At 38.6% G+C, this 22,457-nt stretch overlaps 1 protein-coding gene and 1 long non-coding RNA gene across 2 annotated transcripts; one reads left to right on the top strand and one right to left on the bottom strand.

Annotated features, from left to right (window-relative positions):
* Positions 1–409: 409 nt before the first annotated feature.
* LOC110939044 lies at positions 410–2,186 on the bottom strand. The gene is made up of 4 exons (XR_002591917.2): positions 1,957–2,186; positions 1,408–1,854; positions 1,153–1,323; positions 410–645 (listed from the first exon to the last, which is right to left on the bottom strand). It is a non-coding gene; the product is annotated as an uncharacterized LOC110939044 (long non-coding RNA).
* A 13,470-nt stretch (positions 2,187–15,656) lies between these two features.
* LOC110941052 (hippocampus abundant transcript-like protein 1) lies at positions 15,657–21,860 on the top strand. The gene is made up of 14 exons (XM_022182656.2): positions 15,657–15,976; positions 17,165–17,276; positions 17,419–17,531; positions 18,199–18,321; positions 18,416–18,588; positions 18,676–18,751; positions 19,114–19,200; positions 19,350–19,430; positions 19,521–19,553; positions 19,833–19,886; positions 20,711–20,752; positions 20,926–21,004; positions 21,442–21,512; positions 21,601–21,860. The coding sequence occupies exons 1-14, from the start codon at positions 15,791–15,793 to the stop codon at positions 21,685–21,687; spliced, it is 1,317 nt and encodes a 438-aa protein (XP_022038348.1). The 5' UTR covers positions 15,657–15,790; the 3' UTR covers positions 21,688–21,860.
* Positions 21,861–22,457: the final 597 nt, after the last annotated feature.

Consider the following 22,457-nt stretch of genomic DNA (forward strand, 5'->3'; position numbering starts at 1 on the left):
AGAAGAAGAATCACACTCACATTTGTTAAAGAACTCATCATCATCATCATCATACTCAGTAAATCCCACCAATAACAAAGTTAAGGTAGGGTCTGAGGAGGGTAATATGTAGCCAGCCTTACCTCTAACCCGTAGGAATAGAGAGGCTGCTTCCAGTGAGACCCCCGACTCGACATTTGTTAAAGAACTACGTAGACATATATACAGGAAGATGATTCAGTTGCATAGATTCTCACACCAACATGAAACTGTAAACATTGTGTTGGTCGGTTCGAGTTCATCGGTACATATTCAAGGAAGCAAGATGACTGATTTGTATTATTTTGTGTTGTATTTCTTTATTTTTGGTATGTACCTTCATTTTATGTTGGTGAAGTATTACTTGTCTAGTTTTATTAACCGAGTAAAATGTTATAATCCAAACATATATAACACCCCTTAGTACATGTGAGAGGCTAGAGAAAACTATTATAATCCAAACATATATAACCTCACTTCACTTAGTATAGAATCTTTAATTAAAAACTACAAAGACATTTTACTTAGTTGTAACACATTTGGTTCACCCAATTCCCTTTGCATTTTTAAGTTGGTCCATTGTGAATTCTTTAAATGCAGTTGGGTCACTCGCATCCTCATCGTTCCCTGTAGTAGTATAAAAGCAAACAATATATAAGTAACAGGACAGTTTGGGTTATAACTTATTGCTCATGGGTTATACGACTAAGATTAAAAAGGCTTGGTTAAAGTGTGTGAATAATAGTTAAGAGTGAGCTGGTTAGATCTTCCTTTTAAAATAATCCCACTCCACCTCCCCTAATGTACAAACTCCAATTTAATTACTGAAGAAAAAAAATGTAAGGGGTCATTTTGGAAAAAAGAAACATCAAGATGTGCAAGTTCAGGTCAGGTAATGTTCTATTTTACTGTCGAGCTGTTGATTAATGGCTTATGGCGACAATAACGGTGACCATGATCGTGATTGTATTGGCAGGCAGGCACGGGTGGTAAGTGGAGCAGGCCACTCGAAGCCATTCCAAGTTAATATTCATAAGACTGGCTCATTCTGACCCACTTTAAAATTTTGAGAAAAAATGTTGAAGCTATTTACAACTGTCTACATGCATAAGTCAAAGTGTCAGACGGTCAAACCTCTTGTCTGGCTAGCTTGAGTTCGGCTTCCAAAGGTGGAAGGATGGCTTCGATTGGGGGCATGTCGTCGTCTTTTTGAGCTGCGTGGGCTCTTCGTAAAGTAGCTTCTGCTGCAAATTGAGCTGCCATTGATGCTTTCTTCTCATCGTTGATTTTCTTGATTCCAAGATTCTAGATAACCAAAAAGTTATTTAATCATATCTGATGCTATAATGAAAGAGTAAAAGTTAGAGGATAGATGTGATTCATCAATACCTTGCTGTCGAGAAGAGATTCGGTCAACTTCAGCTTTTCATCCACTTTTGACAGTTCTTCAGTTAGCTAAGGTATATAGGAGAGAGCAAGAACAAATGTATAGCAGTGTTAACTCGAAATAAAACATCAATAAACAACCACATTCGAACATGAAAACAACCTAAATACCAAACAGAGAGTACCTAACACAATGGCAATGCACACAATTTTTTTCTCAATGAAACACAATATCAATGTCAAAACTCAAAACACTATATACCTCACTAAAAAGTAGCATTTGCTACATTCTACAGGTCGATTCGAAAATTCCAATTCATAGCAAACTCAAAACGCCAAATCCAACGGTTACATTATGAATCAATCGCACAATTTGAAACCCTAGAAATCGGAAAACATAAACACTAACCTCAGTAGCACCTAGATTCTCTATAAGAGTAATCTTTTTTCCTGTGGATCAAACAAAATACACACATACGTAAGTGAAAACAGAAACATGATTCGAATTGTAAATCGGGTCAAACTTAAAACTGAAAGAATGAGGAGAGTTACCTCGAAGATCTAATTCACAGTTGACGGAACCCTCAACGCCACCACCGTCTCACTACCGCCGACGTCTCTCTGCCTGCTCTCATCTCTCTCTCTCTCGCTACCATATGCTGCTTCTCTCTGTTGTTCTTTGTCTGTCTTGAATAATCGGATGAAACTTACCTTTTTCGCAACAAAAAAAACCCTAGAACCCAGATTTGATTTGATGGAGAAATCAGTGGCACCCTTAAATCTCCTTCCCCCACTACAGCCACTCGCCGACCAGAACCCTCGCTATCCTGTTCTCCTTCTCGTCTCTCTCCCTCTCCTCGTTCTCTCTCTCTCTCCGACCAGAACCATGCTAATGCTAAATTTGTAACATGCTTTTTTTCTTTCTGTTGATTTCCTTTCATGCTTCCTTAATGAGTTGGAGAGTGTGATACTCTAATTTTTTTTTATTTCCTTTCATGAAACAAAGAAAAAACAACAATAAGATCAGCTAGATATGAGCCTATACCTTTGTGTACCTTGCAATCCTAATTCCTTGATTTTTTTTTTCGCAAGTGGCGTAACAGGTTGAGTGGCAATATACAGTGAGCTTTGCAGAGAAGCCGTCAATTACTTCAGCCTTAGTACTATGAAGAAATGATAAAATGTTTGGATGTCTGACCTGAAATCAACAGTTTAGAGACTTATTTCACTTGCAACAAACACATAATTACAAAAAGCTCACCAAATATTTTATGTAAGCTTTATCTTGGGTTCATATAGTTGTATATAAATAAATAAATAAATAAATAAATAAATAAATAAACAAAAGAGACATGCACAAATAGCAGAGCCCAGATCCCTTCTTTCAACAATGTAAAGAGACCTGTCCAGTTACCAACACCAAAAGCAATAAGTAAATGAAAAGAATATCGAATTACATGAATGACTGAAGATAGTTGAAACTCTGGTGATCAAACTTAAATCTAAGAATAGCCAATGGCCGTATTGTACACGCAACATGGAGCTAACTTGGCATATATTTGTAACTAACTACAAATGTACATTAGGCTCCTCGGTATGGTTCCGTCTCCACCCCCGGCGCCGCCACATCACCACCGTTCTCCCACGCCGCCCCCCTCCGTCCCCCTCCGTCCCCCTCCGTCCCGTCGTCGCCGTCCGAGTTTAGCCGTTTGAGACGGACCAAACATGTGGGCCTCCCCCTCGGCGACGCCGTCCTCCCATGCCGCCCCCTCCGTCCTCATCCCGTCGCCGGCGTTCCTCCGGTCACCATACCGAGTAGCCTTACATGTATTCAAATGAAAAGGATCGCATATCAATCAATATATTTCATGTTCGGATGAATAATCCCATTCATTTAGCTCAAGATGAGTTATGAGTAACTCACTGTTGTAAGCCGTTTGAGACCAGCAGCTAAACGTCCATCACCAGCATTACTTCCCGTGAGTGAAAATATTGATACAGGAGATCCACCCACCTGGAAAATCAAGACAGACGGTTACAAATGCTCATAAACTCACTTTCCGATTTCCAAAGATTCAGTTGTCCAAATGTCACACCCCAACCGATGGCGGAATCATCGGGGCGCGGCACTGAGCGAAACAGATTGTTCAGAAGTTTCCACAACAACTATCATACAATTCAGTTATATAACACGTCCCATACCGTGTCCCAAATAATAACAAGTTATCATAGAAATCAACTAAACAATATGGGAACTGTTCCGACAACTCAGATTCTTAATTATTACAGACCGAATTTAAATATTGTTTTAAGACTCCTAGACGGCTAACGGTAGATCTTACTGACTACAGGTGCCAGTGCAAGATCTACAGAGAACTATGGCCCTGGAGCAGGTAGGTGGACACTGTCCTAAGGTCACAGGCTTCTAGAAGCTTATTATCGCCTCGCTTCCCTAGCACGCTAGTAGCTTAAACACCTGTCACATACGTTAAAATAAAAGTCAATACATATAATGTAAAGGTGAGTACACAAGTTTGATATAGCATATAAAGTTCGAAAAGTTTACGCATAACCAAGCACGTACACAAGGGCAAACGATGCATGTAAATTATCAACATGGGACCATCGATACCAACGACTTCGAGTTGACTGTCCGAGACAGTTCGCAATACATGATTACCACTGTAATCCATGCAAGTAATTGTCCTTAGCAACCCCCGTGTGAACGGGTGCTGAGTCCAAACTATAGTACTACGTTGCTAAAGCAGGCAGATAGCACTCCACGTGTAAACATAATAAACAGCAATCATTTAGTCAAGTAATACATGCAAGTAGGTTAGCGTTCAAATAGTTTGTGTTGTTCGTGAATTTGATAGATTACGTATGTAACACCCAAAAGTGCTGAAAGCAAAAAGGGATCGAGTATACTCACAGTGGTTGGTTGTGGATTGAAAGGAGCACTGAGAATAGGTTAGCCTGAATAGTTCGATAACAATACAATGAGTATTGCGGAAAAAGTGAACAGTGGAAACTGGATCGGATAGACCATTCGATCGGACGGCTGTTCGATCGAGTGGGCCGTTCGATTGGGTTAAAGTCCGTTCGAACGTCCCGTTCGATCGGCCGGCTGGCTCGATCGGCTGATTCTTTCAAGTGGATTGTTACTTCCTTCGATGTGAAGGATGTGTTTGTGTATGATGGTTTGTACTTTTGAAGTTTTTGCAGCATTACCTTTCAAGTTGGCCGATCGAACAGTCCGTTCGATCGGTTGGTCCAACCGATCGGTTAGCATTGCACACTCGGCAAATTGTCACTCGATCGGGTGGCATGCTCGATCGGGTGACATCCCAATGTTTCGAAGAGGTTTAGCGTTGAAGTGTAGTATCTCATGATTCGATGAGTAATGTTTACAATCGAGTGGCTCGATCGATCGAACAGAACCCTGTCAATACTACACCTCATGAGTTTGTGGGCCCAGATGCTAGTCGATCGATTAGCCTAGTCGATCGGCTGGCGTAGTCGTTCGGTTGGGCTGTTCGTTCGAATAGCCTAACCGTTCGGCCAGCCCCTGACCTGGTTAGTCCATCACCTAGCACTTGGTTATTTCCCGTTATTTTATTGATGTTTTAAAGATAGTTTGACCACAAGTTGAACCACAAAAACCTCAGCCTTTACTTTACTCACTGACTCGGCTGGAATCACCCAGGCTCGGTCAGGGAGCGTTCAAGGACCTAAGTTTAACGTTTAACTCGCATTCGGTAATCTCGTGGTAAAGTCCGAATCTTGAACCATGTGTTTGTTTAGAATGATTTATAGGTCGGTTCAAGCTTCGTTTTCGCCGGTTTGAGTGTAAAAGAGTTGAAAGATTGGTGAAAACCCGTCTTTCAATCCTTTTCCACCGTGAGTTGTTAAGATCCTTGGAAAATTTTAAGTTGTTTATGTGGAAATCGGTTAGATTCAAGCTATTCATGTCGGATTGATGTCAATCTTAGTGTTCTTCAAGAACACCATGATGACATCACCCAAGAATGCTTAGATCTTTGTGATTTCACGGTTGGAATTCAGATTTTGAAAGATAGAAAGATGGAGAATCGATCAAGGATCAAAAACGTACAAAGATTGGAGTGAAATACTTACAGGTTTGAGAGAAATCTGAGAAATGGCGAGAATAGAAGGCTGGTCGATCAGAGCTTTTCCAAAAGTGGAAAGCTTGACAAGGACAGCCCTATTTATAGGCTTCCAAAAGTGGAAAGGGGTTAGCTGATCGAACAGCATCCCTGATCGAGCGGCTGCCCGATCGAACAGCCTGTTCGATCGGCTAGCCTGTTCGATCAGATTGCCCTGTCCGATCGGCTTGCCTGGTTTTGAGTGTTTCGCGACGATTTTTGATATTTCGATTTCGATAGATTGAGGAGTAGAGTAGGATAGAGTTTCTATTCAAATTACTTTCAGTCCCAACTACTATATCTAACATACAAGCATCCTTACAACCCATTTTCAAAGTCGGTTTCGATTGTGTTTGATTATCCTTCGAGTCTCGATTGATTTGATTGATTCACCACACTCTTTAACATAAAAGTAACATGCACAAGTAACACGTAAGGCACACACACACACGTATAAAAGCATTAAAATTATCCACACTTGAGTTCGATGATTGATTTGATTAGCTTGATTATTGATTGACTAGCTTTATTGCATTGTTACTTCCTATCCTTCACAGTCGGTCTTTGATTCACAGTTCGATTATCGACCGATTAGTTTGATTATACAACACTTACTCCACATAATAAGAAAATCAAAATGAAACTAAAATAAAATTAATCTTTATTGATCTTTAATTCCAATAACAGTCAACTCTTGACTTTGACTTTGACTTTTGGGAAAACACGGGGTGTTACAGTCTCCCCTCCTTTAGGGAATTTCGTCCCGAAATTAGGCCGAGAACCGTACATCGCCGTGTGCTTTTACCAATTTGATGCTTCAGATCTATCTGAACAACTGCGGGTACTTGGCCTTCATGTCACTTTCGAGTTCCCAAGTGAACTCCGCGCCTCGTTTGCCTTCCCATCGTACTTTTACAATAGGAATGCGAGAGCGTCTGAGTTGCTTGGTCTGTCGGTCCATGATTTCGACAGGCTTTTCCACGAAGTGTAGCGTCTCATTGACCTGAAGATCGTCGAGTGGTATTATTGCGTCGTGGTCGGCTACACATTTTCGAAGGTTTGAAATATGGAAAGTCGGGTGGACATTGCTGAGTTCCTCCGGTAATTCGAGTTTGTAGGCAACTTTACCGATCCTTTCCAGAATCTTAAAAGGTCCAACAAATCGAGGCGCAAGTTTCCCTCTTTTGCCGAATCGGACTACTCCCTTCCAAGGTGATACCTTTAGGAGTACGTAGTCGCCAACTGCAAATTCGCGGGGCTTGCGTCGTTTATCGGCGTACATCTTTTGTCTGTCCCGGGCCTTCACCAAGTTTTCCCTTATCTGGTGGATCTTGTCAGTCGTTTCTTGCAGAATCTCGGGCCCAGTCAATTGTGAATGACCGACCTCGTGCCATACAATAGGCGAGCGACATCTCCTACCATACAAGGCTTCGAAAGGTGCCATTTCGATGCTGGAGTGATAGCTATTATTGTACGAAAATTCGACCAACGGTAGGTGTTTGCTCCAACTACCACCAAAATCGATAACACACGCACGGAGCATGTCTTCAATAGTACGAATCGTTCTTTCAGTCTGCCCGTCGGTTTGCGGGTGGAATGCGGTACTCAAATTCAGCGTCGTACCAAGAGCTGCTTGAAAAGTTTCCCACAATCTCGATGTAAACCGAGCATCGCGATCAGAAATGATGTCTCGAGGCGTACCATGATTCTTAATGATCTCGTCGGTGTAGATTTGGGCTAACTTGGCCACCTTATAGTCTTCTCGTATTGGCAGAAAGTGGGCTGATTTGGTTAGACGGTCGACTATAACCCAAATACTGTCGTGACCTGATGGCGTGGTCGGAAGCTTAGTTATGAAATCCATAGCTATGCTTTCCCACTTCCATACGGGTATCGGCGGTTGTTCGAGTAAGCCTGAAGGTCTTTGGTGTTCAGCCTTGACTCTTGCACAAGTTAAACAGCTACCAACATATAGAGCAATATCCCTTTTCATCCCAGGCCACCAGTACTTGTAGCGAAGGTCCTGGTACATTTTGTCCGCACCGGGATGAATGGAATATCGGGATTTGTGGGCTTCGTTCATGATGATCCTTCGCAAATCTGTCCTCCTCGGAACCCAGATTCGGTCCAGATAATAGAATATCCCGTTGGCTTTGCTCACGAGCTGAGTTCCATCGTGATAGATTCGTTCTTTCTTCAACGTACGCTCGTTAAGGCAAGCGTGTTGTGCTTCGCGGATGAGAGCTTCGAGGTTATACTGAGCCTGGATGTTTCGAACACCTATCACGTAATTCTTTCTGCTCAGGGCGTCTGCAACTACATTCGCCTTGCCTGGGTGATAACGGATCTCACAGTCGTAATCGTTGAGAAGTTCTACCCATCGACGTTGACGCATATTGAGTTCTCTCTGGTTAAAGATATGTTGTAGGCTCTTGTGATCGGTGAAGATCGTACACTTTGTACCATACAGGTAGTGTCGCCAAATCTTTAAGGCAAAGACAACTGCGCCTAGCTCAAGGTCATGGGTTGTATAGTTCTTCTCGTGGATTTTGAGCTGTCGAGATGCGTAAGCTATAACCTTGTCTCGTTGCATGAGAACACAGCCAAGTCCAAGGTTTGAAGCATCACAATAGACAACGAAGTCATCGCTTCCGTTCGGCAGTGTAAGAACTGGTGCATGGCACAGCATGCGTTTGAGGGTTTGGAAGGCAGTCTCCTGCGCGGTTCCCCACACAAAAGGCTTGTCTTTATGAGTAAGGGAGGTAAGCGGTACAGCAATCTTTGAGAACCCTTCGATGAATCGCCGGTAGTAACCTGCTAATCTGAGGAAAGAGCGAACTTCTGACGGATTCTTTGGCGTAACCCATCCCTTGACTGCCTCAATCTTTGCAGGATCAACGTGTATACCCCGACTATTCACAATGTGACCCAGAAATTGAACCTCCTCCAACCAGAACTCACACTTGGAGAACTTGGCGTAGAGTTGGTTTCCCTGAAGCAACTCGAGAACCAATCGCAAATGCTGCGCATGTTCGGCCCTCGATCTGGAATAGATCAGGACATCGTCGATAAATACAATGACGAAACGGTCTAAGAACGGTTTACACACGCGATTCATCAGATCCATAAAGACCGCGGGTGCATTGGTCAAACCAAAAGGCATGACAACAAATTCGTAGTGGCCGTATCGGGTTCGAAAAGCGGTTTTGGGTATGTCTTCCTCTTGAATCCGTAACTGATGGTAGCCTGAACGTAGATCAATCTTGGAGAAACACTGAGCACCTTGTAGTTGGTCAAACAGATCATCGATTCTTGGTAAGGGGTATCGGTTCTTGATGGTCAGCTTGTTCAATTCCCGGTAATCGATGCACATTCGGAACGACCCGTCCTTCTTTTTAACGAAAAGGACTGGTGCGCCCCATGGGGAAGTGCTCGGGCGAATGAAGCCTTTTTCAAGTAACTCTTGGAGTTGGTTTGAGAGTTCTCGCATCTCAGATGGAGCGAGTCGATACGGAGCTTTGGCCACTGGGTTGGCCCCTGGAATAAGGTCGATTCGAAAGTCGATATCACGACTTGGAGGTAATCCAGGAAGATCATCAGGGAACACCTGAGGAAATTCTCGGACAACGGGAACATCCTTGACTTCAACTTTCCTTTTCTTGTCCGTCTCTGCTACAACAATGTTGGCCAAGAAGGCTCGATATTCCTTGCGGAGATATTTGTGAGCTTGAAGACATGACATGAGCTTGAGATCTTTTGCAGTAGTTTCACCATAAACACATAGAATATCACCACTAGCTAGCACAAAACGAATCATCTTATCGGAACACACAACTTCAGCATGGTTTTCACGAAGAAAGTCCATGCCTACTATGACATCGAAACTTCCGAGCTGCATTGGAATGAGATTAATCGGAAATATATGATTGTTGAGCTCGAGAGTACAATCACGGAGCACAGAATTGACAGCAATGGTCCTTCCGGTAGCGACTTCTACTTCGAAGGGTGACGAAAGATAAGAGCGCTTACGTCTAAGAAGCTTCTCAAATTCAAATGACACAAAGCAGTTATCGGCTCCAGTATCAAACAAACATGATGCATATATACCATTCACGAGGAACGTACCATTGACCACGTTGTTGTCAGCTTGAGCCTGGCGTGCGTTGATGTTGAAAGTTCTGGCGTGAGCGGCTTGTTGTTGAGGCTGCTGTTGTTGTTGCTGGGGTTGTTGAGCTTCTTGTTTCACCACTCTGTTCGGGCACCGGTTTGCGAAGTGGTTAGGGTCACCACATACAAAGCAGGTCCGAACATTGTTTGCCGGGGCCTGTGCAGCTTGAGGAGCTTGAGGAGCTTGAGGAGCTTGAGGAGCAGGTAGCAGGGCTTGGTTAACAGCGGCTTGAGCTTGCGTTTGACGAGGACCATAGCGGCAATTCGCAGTGAAATGCCCGTAAACGTTGCAGTGGGCACAGAAACGGCAGGCCACACCCACCGGGTGATGATAAGAACATGTAGCACAGAGTGGGTGGGGGCCGGTGTACGCACGCTTAGCCGGCGGCGCATTGATCACTGGCGCAGTGCGCTGTGGTTGTTGCTGTTGTGGCGGCACTGACTGAAGAGGAGCAGCATTGGTTGCGGCGGCGCAACTCTTGTTCTTCTTTCTTCTTCTCGAGGACTTGGAGGCTTGAGCAGTAGGGTTGTCGGTTGATGTGGCAGTCACTTGATGCAACGACTTGGATGGCTTATCCCAGACACCAGCCTTAACTCGCTTGTCGTTAATCTCGGCAGCGAGTAGGTAGGTTTCCTCGATTGATGCGGGTTTGGCGGCGAACACGAAATCTGCAACACAATCCGGAAGAGCACGGATGTATTTCTTGATGGTCATCTCGGGAGTCTTGACCTGGTCTGGACAGATAATGCTCAGTTGTTTGAAACGGGCGGTGAGACCAGCGTTGTCGCCCTCCTTCTGCTTGATGGTCCAGAACTCATCCTCCAACTTTTGGCGTTCGTGGGGAGGACAGAACTCGTCCAGCATGATAGCCTTCAGTTCCTCCCACGTCAGCTCGTAGGCAGCGTCGTTCCCGCGCTTATTCCTTTCGGCTGTCCACCAGTCCAATGCCCGCGACTGGAAGACACCGGTAGCATTGAGAGTTCGAAGATGATCCGGGCATCCGCTTTGACGAAGGGTAACTTCCACAGAGTCAAACCAGTGAAATAAGCCTGTAGGGCCCTCTTCACCGGTGAACTCCTTCGGTCCACACGCCTTAAATTGCTTGAAACTGAACGGAGCTTTGCTGGATTCAGTGAGGGTTCGGGATTCTTCCGACGACTTGCTTGTGTTTTCGTACACCTCGCTGACAGCTTTCGCTACAGACCTTGAGATGAGCTTGGCGAGACGTCGGTCTCTCTTTTCCTGACGGGAAAGGTTTTGGCGAGTTCTTGATGATGACGACATGGTCTGCAATAGACATCGCCATAGGGCTCAACACAACGAATTCGAATCTCACTCGTCTTAGTTTACTAAAACTTAGAATCACGTCGCATCTCACGTCACGTAACACATATAAACACATAAGCACATAATCATAGAGGCATAGAAGCAATTAGAGCACATAAGCAATTAAGCAAATAGAGCACTTTATTTCCTAAACACGTACGCACTTTTATCACAGAGGCTGTCAGAAAACAGAAACCTATAACCACAAGTCGAGTGTCGTTCGTTTTGCATATCAGATAGCATCACATTGTATCGTCTAACTTAGTCGTATAGCGTAGCATAGCACACTGGTTTCGTTTAGATCACATCAACAGGGGTTTGAATCGAGATAGGATAGCAACAAAAGTCACGCAGATTGATAACAAATGGAGCAATCAACGAATCTTAAAACACGTAAACAGGTAAATCATATAAAATCAACGAAGCAACACTCAAAATCGGGAAATGGATTGTCTGCGGCTACTAGACTTTGACTAACCATGGCAATTTAACTATTCACAGTTGACTTGTCGTCACTTTCGACTCTAGAGGACATGTTTCTGCCTCGATTCTTGGGCATTATGCATGCGCATTCTAGGCCATACTCGTGAGTTCAGGTCGTTGGAGTCCGTCAATTGCCTTGGCGAGATAAAATAAAGTTGGAATAACTGCCAAGGTTAGGGTTTCACCCCTAGCTCAGCAATTTCTTCCTTGTTTTAAGAAAATTTAGAGGAAAGTTTTCATCAAATTACGGGTTTCAGCCCTGATTTGGTATAATTCTCCCCCGTTTGTTGATAGAAATTTGCACAAAGTAATTGGCAAAATTTGTAATTTAGGCAGGAATTCGCGGGTTTCACTCCTAATCCCGTCCAAACTACAAAATTTGGCTCGGAGTTCGGATGTAATGATAAATCCTAGACAGGGAACAAATTTGAACTATTTTAAATCATTCTGTCGAATTACTCTACATGATATGAAATCCACAGTGGCTAGATTGAGATTTGGTGAAAAACTCTAAAAAGTAATAAATATAAACCAACATAATAGAAATAGATCAAGTATGAACCAGCATAATCAATTAACAGCCAAGAGATGAAATTATCACTTTTTTTCTTTTTACCATTAACAATCAACGCGTGTTTTGGAAGTTATTTTGCATTTTAGATGTTCTTAAACATTAAACATTTGGATGACATTTTGTCTTTATTTTTATGGGGCTTTTTATGTTTGTATTTTATCTAAATAAAACTGAGCAAAAGCGAACCGAACCGAGCGGCTCGGTTCTAAACCGAACCGAGCACGAGCATAAGATTTCTGCTCGATTACCTAAATCCGAACCGAACCGAGCGGCTCGGTTTCAAACTGAACCGAGCACGAGCAGACCTCCGTTCGGTTTGGTTCGGCTCATGAACACCCCTATTCGTAACAAATGCAGAATTTAACGAAAGCGAAGCATAAATAACTTAGTTACTTTAAAACTTTTTAAATAAACTAATAAAAATAAAATAGACCATGTTTAAGGGTTGACAATTCAATCAAACATGATACATGCCAAAAAATGATGTATGATACATTAGTCGGGGACACAAATAGCATATACATATTTTTAAGTTAATACTCAATTTAACCTATATTTTTTTTAAAATATTCAAATAAACCTATAACTTTTATGCTAAGTATACAATGGTATTCTAGTATACAAAGGGGGGACCTGGAGTTCAAATAAACCTATAACTTTTGTGCTAAGTATACAATGGTATTCTAGTATACAAAGGGGGGACCTGGAGAAGGTTCGAATGTCCAATGACCCCTGTTCGTTAGAACTTGGTGGTTATAAATAAGTTATACTCTTAGGTAACGGTTGTAATGAAAGAATTGATGGCGGAATGAGATGGGTTGTTATGATAGAATGGAAAAAAATATGTTTGGTGTCATTGGTAACACAAGGAATGTAACTCAATCCAGATATAAGAATTCTCATTCATAAGTAAGGTAGTGTTTTTTTTTTCATTCCTTAAAGGAATTGAAAAAAATTATTATTATTATTATTATTATTATTATTATTAATTTTTTACCATTATCATTATTGTTGCTGTTATATTATTATTATTTATTATTATTAACTTATTATTATTTCCTCTATATTAACTTATAAATTTGCTTTGTGAGTTAATTTTACTATTCATTTTTTTACAACTTAATAATGCACAAGTAGTGTTAGTTTACAAGTTGGTGAAGCATATTTGGGCCATCAAACACAAACCCCTAAAAGACCGAGTATAAAATATATAGAATATATTTGTTGGTTTCAGAGGGGCTATATACTAAATATTTCATGCATGTTATTTGTTTATTTGTATTTTGTTATTAATTATTACTTAATGTTATAAAAGTATTAATAGTTATTTTAAAGTTTTAGATATGACACGTTCTAAAAGTATAACTTTTCTTTGTTTTCGTTTTTAATAATTTAAAAAAAAAATACTTACGCAACTTTATCTACAAGTACACATAGTTCTAAGTGTTTCTTCTTTGTTTGATATACTCTCACATTTTATACATACTAATTTTATAAGTATAGGCAATTAACTTTTACGTGTTATATTCGGATGGTCCATGTGATTTACATAAAATACGTATGCTATTATGGATCCGCAGCAACGTGCGGGTCCTCAAAAACTAGTTATCTATAATTTTGTTAACGACGAAGTAATTAAAGTATGGGTTATCATCAAATACAAAGTCTCATAAAATAAGGAGTCGTAAAAATGGTATCAAACGGACTATGATTGACCTCATTCAAGCGGCAATGAAACCGTCTAATCGAACTCTACGATATGAGTTTTTACGTTTTTGCTTTTAGATGTTTAGCTTGTAGATTTTAGAAAAAAAAATCGGAATTGTGTCTTTTTATTTATCATTGTATCTTTTCTATGTTGGTATCATTGTGTTTTTTCCATATTTGGATCGTTTTGTCTTTTTTGCGACTTATTGTGTCTTTTTTCTTCGATATTATGTTATATTTTTCGGTATTGTGTTACATTTTGCTCGACATTGTGTTATATTTTGTGATCTACTTTGTCTTTGTACACTTCTTATTTTTAGAAACATTTTTAGAATAACCATACCCATTAAAGTGTAACTAATATGAGGGGAATAAAGTGTAATTAGTTTTTGAAATACACTTATACCCTCATTTTATGTTATACCTTATTATTATTATTATTATTATTATTATTATTATTATTATTATTATTATTATTATTATTATTATTATTATTATTATTATTATTATTATTATTATTATTATTATTATTAGGGTGTAAGGGGTGCTCACCTAATAGGTGAGTCCCCCCTCTTACACGTAACCAACCAGAATAAGCCACGTCAACTCCCCTCTAACACTCCCCTAATACCCCTTTTTGATGGCGGCACTCTCCTCTTAGGTGAATTGGTTTTTTTTTTTTTTTTTTTTTTAAAAAAGGAAACTTTTGATTGGTCAAGCTCTCCCTCTCTCCTCCCTCTCTCCTCCCCCCTCTTCGGCAGCTCCCCACCGTTTTATTGCCTCTCTCTCTTCACCGCTGGAGTTGGCGGCACCTTACCTATGCGGCAAGAGGGGTCCCCGATTGCAAATCGGTGGGTACCCCGCCCACCCTTATATTGTAAAAAAAAAAAACTCCTCTCACACAAACACTATTCAATTTTGTATGATGTTTTTACATTTTTAAGCTTTATTTACTTTTGACCCTTTTGTTTTTTTATCTTTTACACTTATAACCCCAATAGTTTCCATCTTTTACACAGTTTACATCTTTTACACTTTTAACCTAATAGTTTTCATCTTTTGTATATTTGTTAAAAACACTTTCTATTTTTTATCCCGATACTTTTCCACTTTCAACTTTGGTCGCTATACTTTATATCCTTTATAAATTTATTGTTTTACAATTCGTTCGAAATTTTGCGAGTTAACAAGTTGCAATACGCGCATGTGGTTCAACGTTTTTACGTCAATTTTTTACACTTCAACAGTACCTCGAAACTCGCGGGTCCTAAGCCGACTTATTTATTTTTTTCTATGTTTTACTTTTTTGTCTATTTTTTGATAGTTAACACGCTGTAACGTTTGTGCATAATTCATTATTTTTACGTTTACTTTTTGTTCGGCTTAACAGTGCTGTCGCAAAGCGCGAGTCCGTGGTTATTATAATTTAGGCAATCATATTTTTGTCGTATTTAATAAATTATGTTTCGTTAATTCGTCTTTTTTTGTGTATAAAACTATACAAAGTAATGATTTATTTTATTCACATGTGAGTAACCAAACATAATAATAGAATAAAATGATCAATTTCACTCCGTTATCCATTCTATTCCTTTGTTTATTTCATTCTCTCGTTTATTCTGTTACCTCATACCAAACAGATCCTTAATTTAGAGAATAAAAAGTTATGATAACATTTCAACTAAAAAGTTTTAGTTTCGCTAGTCTCAATATAAAAATATAATAAATACAATTGACTTTTATGCACATATACATAAACACTATCACAATCAATCTACGTATCATATCAGCAGAGGCCAAAGTCATGCCAAAAATCATCCATTCCATCCATCATTCAAACCAATAAAATAACACTCCCATACCTACCAACTCCATCATTTGCATTCATCTTCTCCATATATACACACACCCAAAACAGACAAAACTGACTCAATCATTTCATCAAACACCTTACCTGCAACAATGGCGAGATGGTGGGAGGGTGCTCTGGAGCTCAAACCACTGCTCCACCTCTTGTTTCCACTCTGTTTTCACTGGATTGCCGAAGAAATGACCGTTTCTGTGCTTGTTGACGTCACCACTGAAGCTCTATGCCCCGGTCAAAACACCTGTTCTGAAGCTATTTATCTCAATGGCCTTCAACAGACTGTAATTACACTTATTTTTCTCATTTTGATCACATCATGATCATATACATATGTGATATGTTTCGTTTAATTGGAGTTTTCTGCTGATTTTCTCTCATTTTCTCCAGATTTACTCTGTTTTTTGTTGTGTTTTTCCGTTTTTCTTGTGACATGCGAATAACTATCGTAATTATTATTGCTCTACAGTTTTTGAATTAGAGTACTAATTATTACTCCAGTTAAATAACTGTATAGTGATACTAATTACTCTAGTGTTATGTTATCGTAATTACTCTGGTTATTTGTATGCTTAGCACGTTAAATCTGTTTGTATTTGATCTAACACTCTTGAAATCAATCAACAGATTAGTTGTTTCCGTGTTAAATTAAAAGACTGATAAAATAAATCAACAAACTACCAGATCATCATCATCATCATACTCAGTAAATCCCCCCAATAGCAAAGCAAAGGTAGGGTGGGTAAGATGTAGACAACCTTACCTCTACCCCGTAGGGATAGAGAGGTTGCTTCCAGTGAGTCCCCCGGCTCGATAGTAGTTTTGCATCAAGCCTTGGACATAAGGCACATAACACTCAGCAATCGGGACAAAGACCGATTAGTGCATGTACCCTTTTGTCTTTCAGCTATCAACGCTACCACATGATGCATGATTGACCGTCCTCAGATTTTAACGTTATTTTCACGAAATTAGTAAAATAACGTTAAAATTAGTGCACTTTCACTTTTGCCCCCCGGTCGCCTACACATATATACATTATATGCGCATACTGCAAGCGGACGTAATAAAATATGAAATAACAGTTATTTTTTTTAACATCAAAACTTATGTCATCTCAAATATTTGTTGAATAATGATACTTTTTCGAGTAAAGATAATCTTTACCTCAAAAGTAAGAATTTGTATATGTTTTGAAGCTGAAAATGACCTTGTTTGATCTCAAAAGTCATCCTCTGCCTTCTTTTTGATGAAAATAATATATTAATATACTATATTGTACTATATGAATATGGGTCAAGAAGGGTTAAATGTCACATGGATAATGAATTCTACTGCCATTATTGAATGCATTATTTGATCCTTGATCCTTTTGTTCATGTATCATTTTGTTATTTACTTTCAGTTTCCTGTACTGTAAGCGACAAATGTTTATATAATCTTTGCTCCATCCTTTTGTATTTATGTATTAGATTGTAGGAATATTCAAGATGATCATGCTTCCAATTCTAGGCCAGCTTTCAGATGAGTACGGACGTAAACCACTTCTTCTTGTAACGGTTTCCACAACCATAATTCCCTTTAGTAAGTATTTTTTTTTTCTGTAATAATTTTTATCTTCTGTAAAACCGTACTGACAAGAACTTACATCGGTCATTATGAATTATTTTACTAACATTTTGGTACTCATAAGTGTTGTTTCGCTTCTTTTTTTAAAATCTTTTAGCCCTGCTGGCCATCAGTGAGTCAAAAGCATTTGTGTATGCTTATTATGTTCTTCGAACGGTTTCATATATTATTAGTCAAGGAAGTATTTTCTGCATTGCCGTTGCTTATGTGGTAAGACATCTCATTTCGTTCTACTTCCTCTTTTACGCGTTAAATATATCTTTGTTGTTTCATAACATAACATTGTTTTTAGAGAAATTTTGACCCATTACTTATAAATGGGTCGATTTGGATTGTGTTTTATCTGAAATGGGTGAAGTAAAAAAGAACTTAAAGAGGAACACATCAAACCGTTTGAAAGTCCTTGATAGACTTTTGAGTAAAGTACACGAATAGTCCCTGTGGTTGATCAAATTTTGGATTTGGTCCTTATATTTCCAAAAGTACACGGATGGTCCCTGCGGTTTGCACTTTGTAACACATTTAATCCCCAACTTTTGCCAAAGTACATGGATGGTCCCTGTGGTTTGCACTTTGTAACGCATTTAGTCCCTAACTTGGACCTGCTGAAACCTTTAGATTTGTTAGCCGGGGACTAAGTGCGCTACAAAGTGCAAACCACAGGGACCCTCCGTGTACTTTTAAAAAGCTAGGGACCAAAACCAAAATTCTAGTTAACCACAGGGACCCTCCGTGTACTTCTAAAAAGCTAGGGACCAAATCCGAAAATCTGGTTAACCACAGGGACTATCCATGTACTTTACTCTAGCCTTTTTAATGCACACAACCTCCTAAACCGTTTGATCTAAAAAGCTTCTTATTACTATTATTATTGCAGGCAGATATTGTTGATCATAGAAAACGTGCAGCTGTTTTTAGTTGGATAACAGGCCTATTTTCCGCATCACATGTCGTCGGAAATCTCCTAGCACGTTTTCTTCCTGAAGAGTACATTTTTGAAGTACAGTTATATTAATACCATCTATAGCATAATTGATAATACACAGTTTTTAGTTTTCTTACAATTTTTCTGATTATAATTACTTCTGATTCAGGTTTCAATAGCTTTGTTGATCTTCTGTCCAGTTTATATGGCGTTCTTTCTCGTTGAAACGGTTAAATCAACTCCAAAGCTGGATCAACATTCATCTTATTTGAATAAAGCACTCACGGTTGTACAAGAACGTTATAAAACAATGAAATATGCTGTAATTATCGTGTTAAACACGTATGTGGATTTCAAGATTCACCATTGTGGTAATTACTCTTTTGCTGTTCTTTCGAGTTGATTCTAACATGAGCATTTTTTGTTTAGTCCGACTTTGAGGAGCATTTCGGTTATTTCTTTCTTTTATGAATTGGGAATGTCGGGAATCAGCACTGTGTTACTGGTATGTTCTATTTTTATATATGTGAATTTATTTTTCTTCTTGTTAAGTTACATTTATCTTATATTGAATATATAAGTGATATTAGGTGTGTGTATTTGATCTGTTTATTTTTAAATTGGTCAATTTTGGATGTCAACGAAAGTCATCGCAGACCGTTTTTGGATTATGAACTTGATCAACGTATCTTTACAATTTTGGGCATATATATAGCGTATGAAACAGTACTAACAAGGTGGTTATACCCCTTCGTTTGGGGTACCAGAAAACCGTCATAACCGCTAAATAAATAAAGGCATGTTTTCTAGGATTGCTAATTAATCAACTCATTCCCTGTTTTTTTTTACTTTCTTTTATCTTGCCAGTATTACCTGAAAGCAGCATTCGGATTTGACAAAAATCAACTTTCAGAAATCCAAAGCATAGTTGGTATAGGTTCAATCGTTTCTCAGGTCTGTGCTTCTACCTATGTATAAAATCAATTTTTCTATATGTTTTTTTTTTTTTAATTTCAGTTTGTTATCATTAAGTTTCTGTTCCAGTATGCTCCAAAATTCCATATTAAGTAATATTATTCTCTCAATTCTTCATTTGTTTCCAGTTGGTGGTGCTTCCTCTTGCTAATCCGTTAGTTGGCGAGAAAATAATATTATGTGCAGGCTTATTAGCATCAATAGCTTATGTAAGTTCACTTCACTTTAATTAAAACGCAAATTTGACCGAACATTCCAATTTCGTGAATATAATCTCATAAATTTGTTGTTATTTGCAGGCATTGTTTTATGGCTTTGCATGGGCTTCTTGGGTAATTAATTATCTTCATAAATCATTTCATTTTGTGTGTATGCAACTAAAGTACCTTTAAGGCTTAGTTTTGTCAAAAGTAGCTTTTTATTTTATTTTATTTTATTTTCACGCTTAGATAGCATTTTGTATTTACTACTTCATATATAATGAACGGTACTACAATAGTTATAAAGATAATTAAAGGTATCTAACACTTAAAAGGTTGAATGTTGGACTGTCTTTGTGATAGATATAGTATTAACTACTTACAATTTCTAACAAGTTAATGCATTTACAGGTACCTTATCTTAGTGCATCATTTGGGGTCATCTATATCCTAGTTAAACCGGCGGTAAGTTTTCTTCATTAAAAATAAGTAATTTTTAATGCTATTTATTAAACTAGAGGGCTACCATCCGCGCTCTGCAGCGGGTTCGAAACGTAGATAAAATTAAGCAAATCATGAGAGTTAAAGTTGTTTGATGTTTTAGTTAAGGGGCTAAACATGTCATTATTAAAGTTGAGGGGCTAAAGTTGTTTATTATTAAAGTTGAGGGGCTAAAGATGTTTTAGTTAAGGGGCTAAACATGTCATTACCAAAGTTTAGAGGCTAGACATGTCATTATTAAAGTTGAGGTGCTAAAGTTGTTTATTATTAAAGTTGAGAGGCTAAGGTTGTTTAGTTAAGGGGTTAAACATGTCATTACCAAAGTTGAGGGGCTAAACATGTCATTATTAAAGTTGAGGGGCTAAAGTTGGTTAATGCCAAAGTTGAGGGGCCAAAGTTGGTTGATGGGACAAAATAGCATATTTATAGTATATATATAATATAATTAACCAGTGGCGTCTCTGAGAATTCACGTACCCTGTTCGAGCTCGAAAAATGTGCCCGTATGCTTCAACGATAAACAATATATTATAAAGCATAAAAATGTACTGGTTGGGCCCAATAAATCTAATGTTAAGTTGGGTAATTATAAAGCATAAAAATGTATTTGATAATGGGCCTCTATATTGGATTTGGTATGTGTGTACAATTTTTTAAGAAAAAATAACATATATATATCGATTTTTTTTAAAAAATCCCGTGCCCCTCGAAATCACGGGCCTTGTGCGGAGTCCTCCCCGCACACCATAAGAGCCGCCCATGTAATTAACACTTGATCTTTTAAACAGACTTATGCAGTTATATCAAAAGGATCAAGATCAACTGATCAGGTTTGTAAAAGTTCTTTTTTTTTCTTTCTTATCATGTACTAACCTTATACAGTTTCCACAATATTGGGCCTCCATTTTGTGGGTCCCATGAACACAAATTTTCTTATATAGTGGGACCCAACGAAAACATATTAGCACATCTATAACCTTATATGTGAACTTTTGAACCTCAGGGAAAAGCACAGACTTTTATTGCTGGTGTGCAATCAATTGCAAGCTTGTTATCACCATTAGCAATGACTCCTTTGACTAGTGAGTGTTTATCCGTATCTTGATTTCGTATTCATATGGTAATTTTAAACCATATACATATGATTTTGTTCGTTTGCTTTATGTTTTATCTCTAACGGGTCAAATAGGTAAAATAGAAAGGCAACTAATAAAGACTATTGAAAAAAAGCCGGTCAAATGGGTCGAAAGTTGCCCAAGATGTATTGCTAGATTTATTTTTATACTTTTTATGTAATCGTATATACGCACAAAACTATTTTCAGAAAAAAATGACGGGTTCGATGAGTCGAAAGTTGCTCTAGTATTTTTTTTTTTTTTTTATATTCAGAAAGTTATATTACTATTACAATAATGCTTTTTTTGGTAAACATATTTAGTGCACAAAAACTATTTACTTGTTTTGACATGTTACCGAACCCGTTTGCTAATAACTTGAATTTCAACTTCCTGTGTTGCAGCATGGTTCTTGTCCACTGATGCGCCTTTTGACTGCAAAGGCTTTAGTATCATTTGTGCCTCTTTATGCATGGTAATCCTTTTAACCATCACCAACCACCTTCAAACTTTTTTTTTTTTTTTTTTTTTTTTTTTCTGATGGGATCTACTCAACTTTTCAGGTGATTTCGTTGTGTTTTGCATGCTCATTGAAACTGGAATCGCCGCCAGATGATGAAGATAATTTGGAAGCACCGCTAGTATCTTAACCGTGTAAGAGACTATAATAAGATATTAATGTGGTTCTAAATGGTTTGATTAGTGTATATTTATGGTTTCTTAACTTTAATTTCATCTTAATATTTTATTAACTTCTCACTTATCCTCTCATGTTTTGTAAGTACATCAATATTTTAATATGAATAGTTTTGTCCAGTTCAAATATATCTAATAATGTCACATATATTTGCACAAATTATGTATATTAGAGCAGGAAATATGTATTATTATAATTTAAATATATAATCACAAAAAATATAAACATTTCTGAGTGTTTATATGTACATAATAAATCATCAGCCTTCTTCTCTAAACTCTTGTAAACCTGTCATGCAACTTCAAGATCTGATTTGCTTACAGTAGGTTTCTGTCTTGCTAACACTTTATCGAAATCTGTTCTAGATATCGGTGGCGGAAGTATCTAAAAAATAATCCAATACTCACTTTCAGTTTCAAAAATTATGAAGGTGGTTGTAAATAACATCTTTTCCAGAACGGTTTCTGTTGTTGGGTAGATTATTTATTCGACAACAGAAACTGTTATGCTTTATTTTGGTTTCTAAATTACCTTTCGTACCTTTGATGCTTCCCCTCGGGAAGCTACATCCTGTATAGTGATCTCAATGGCGCCAGGTTGGCAGGGTCCATATGGCACCAAGTGTCATCGGACTTCTTTATGAGACCATGTGTAGTGGTAACAACCTATAATGCCCCCACCATGGGGCATTATCCGACACGTGGCGTCCTAGTCAGCAAGGGG

This window comes from Helianthus annuus, chromosome 5 (genome assembly GCF_002127325.2).
Source record: "Helianthus annuus cultivar XRQ/B chromosome 5, HanXRQr2.0-SUNRISE, whole genome shotgun sequence".
Lineage (NCBI taxonomy): Eukaryota > Viridiplantae > Streptophyta > Magnoliopsida > Asterales > Asteraceae > Helianthus > Helianthus annuus.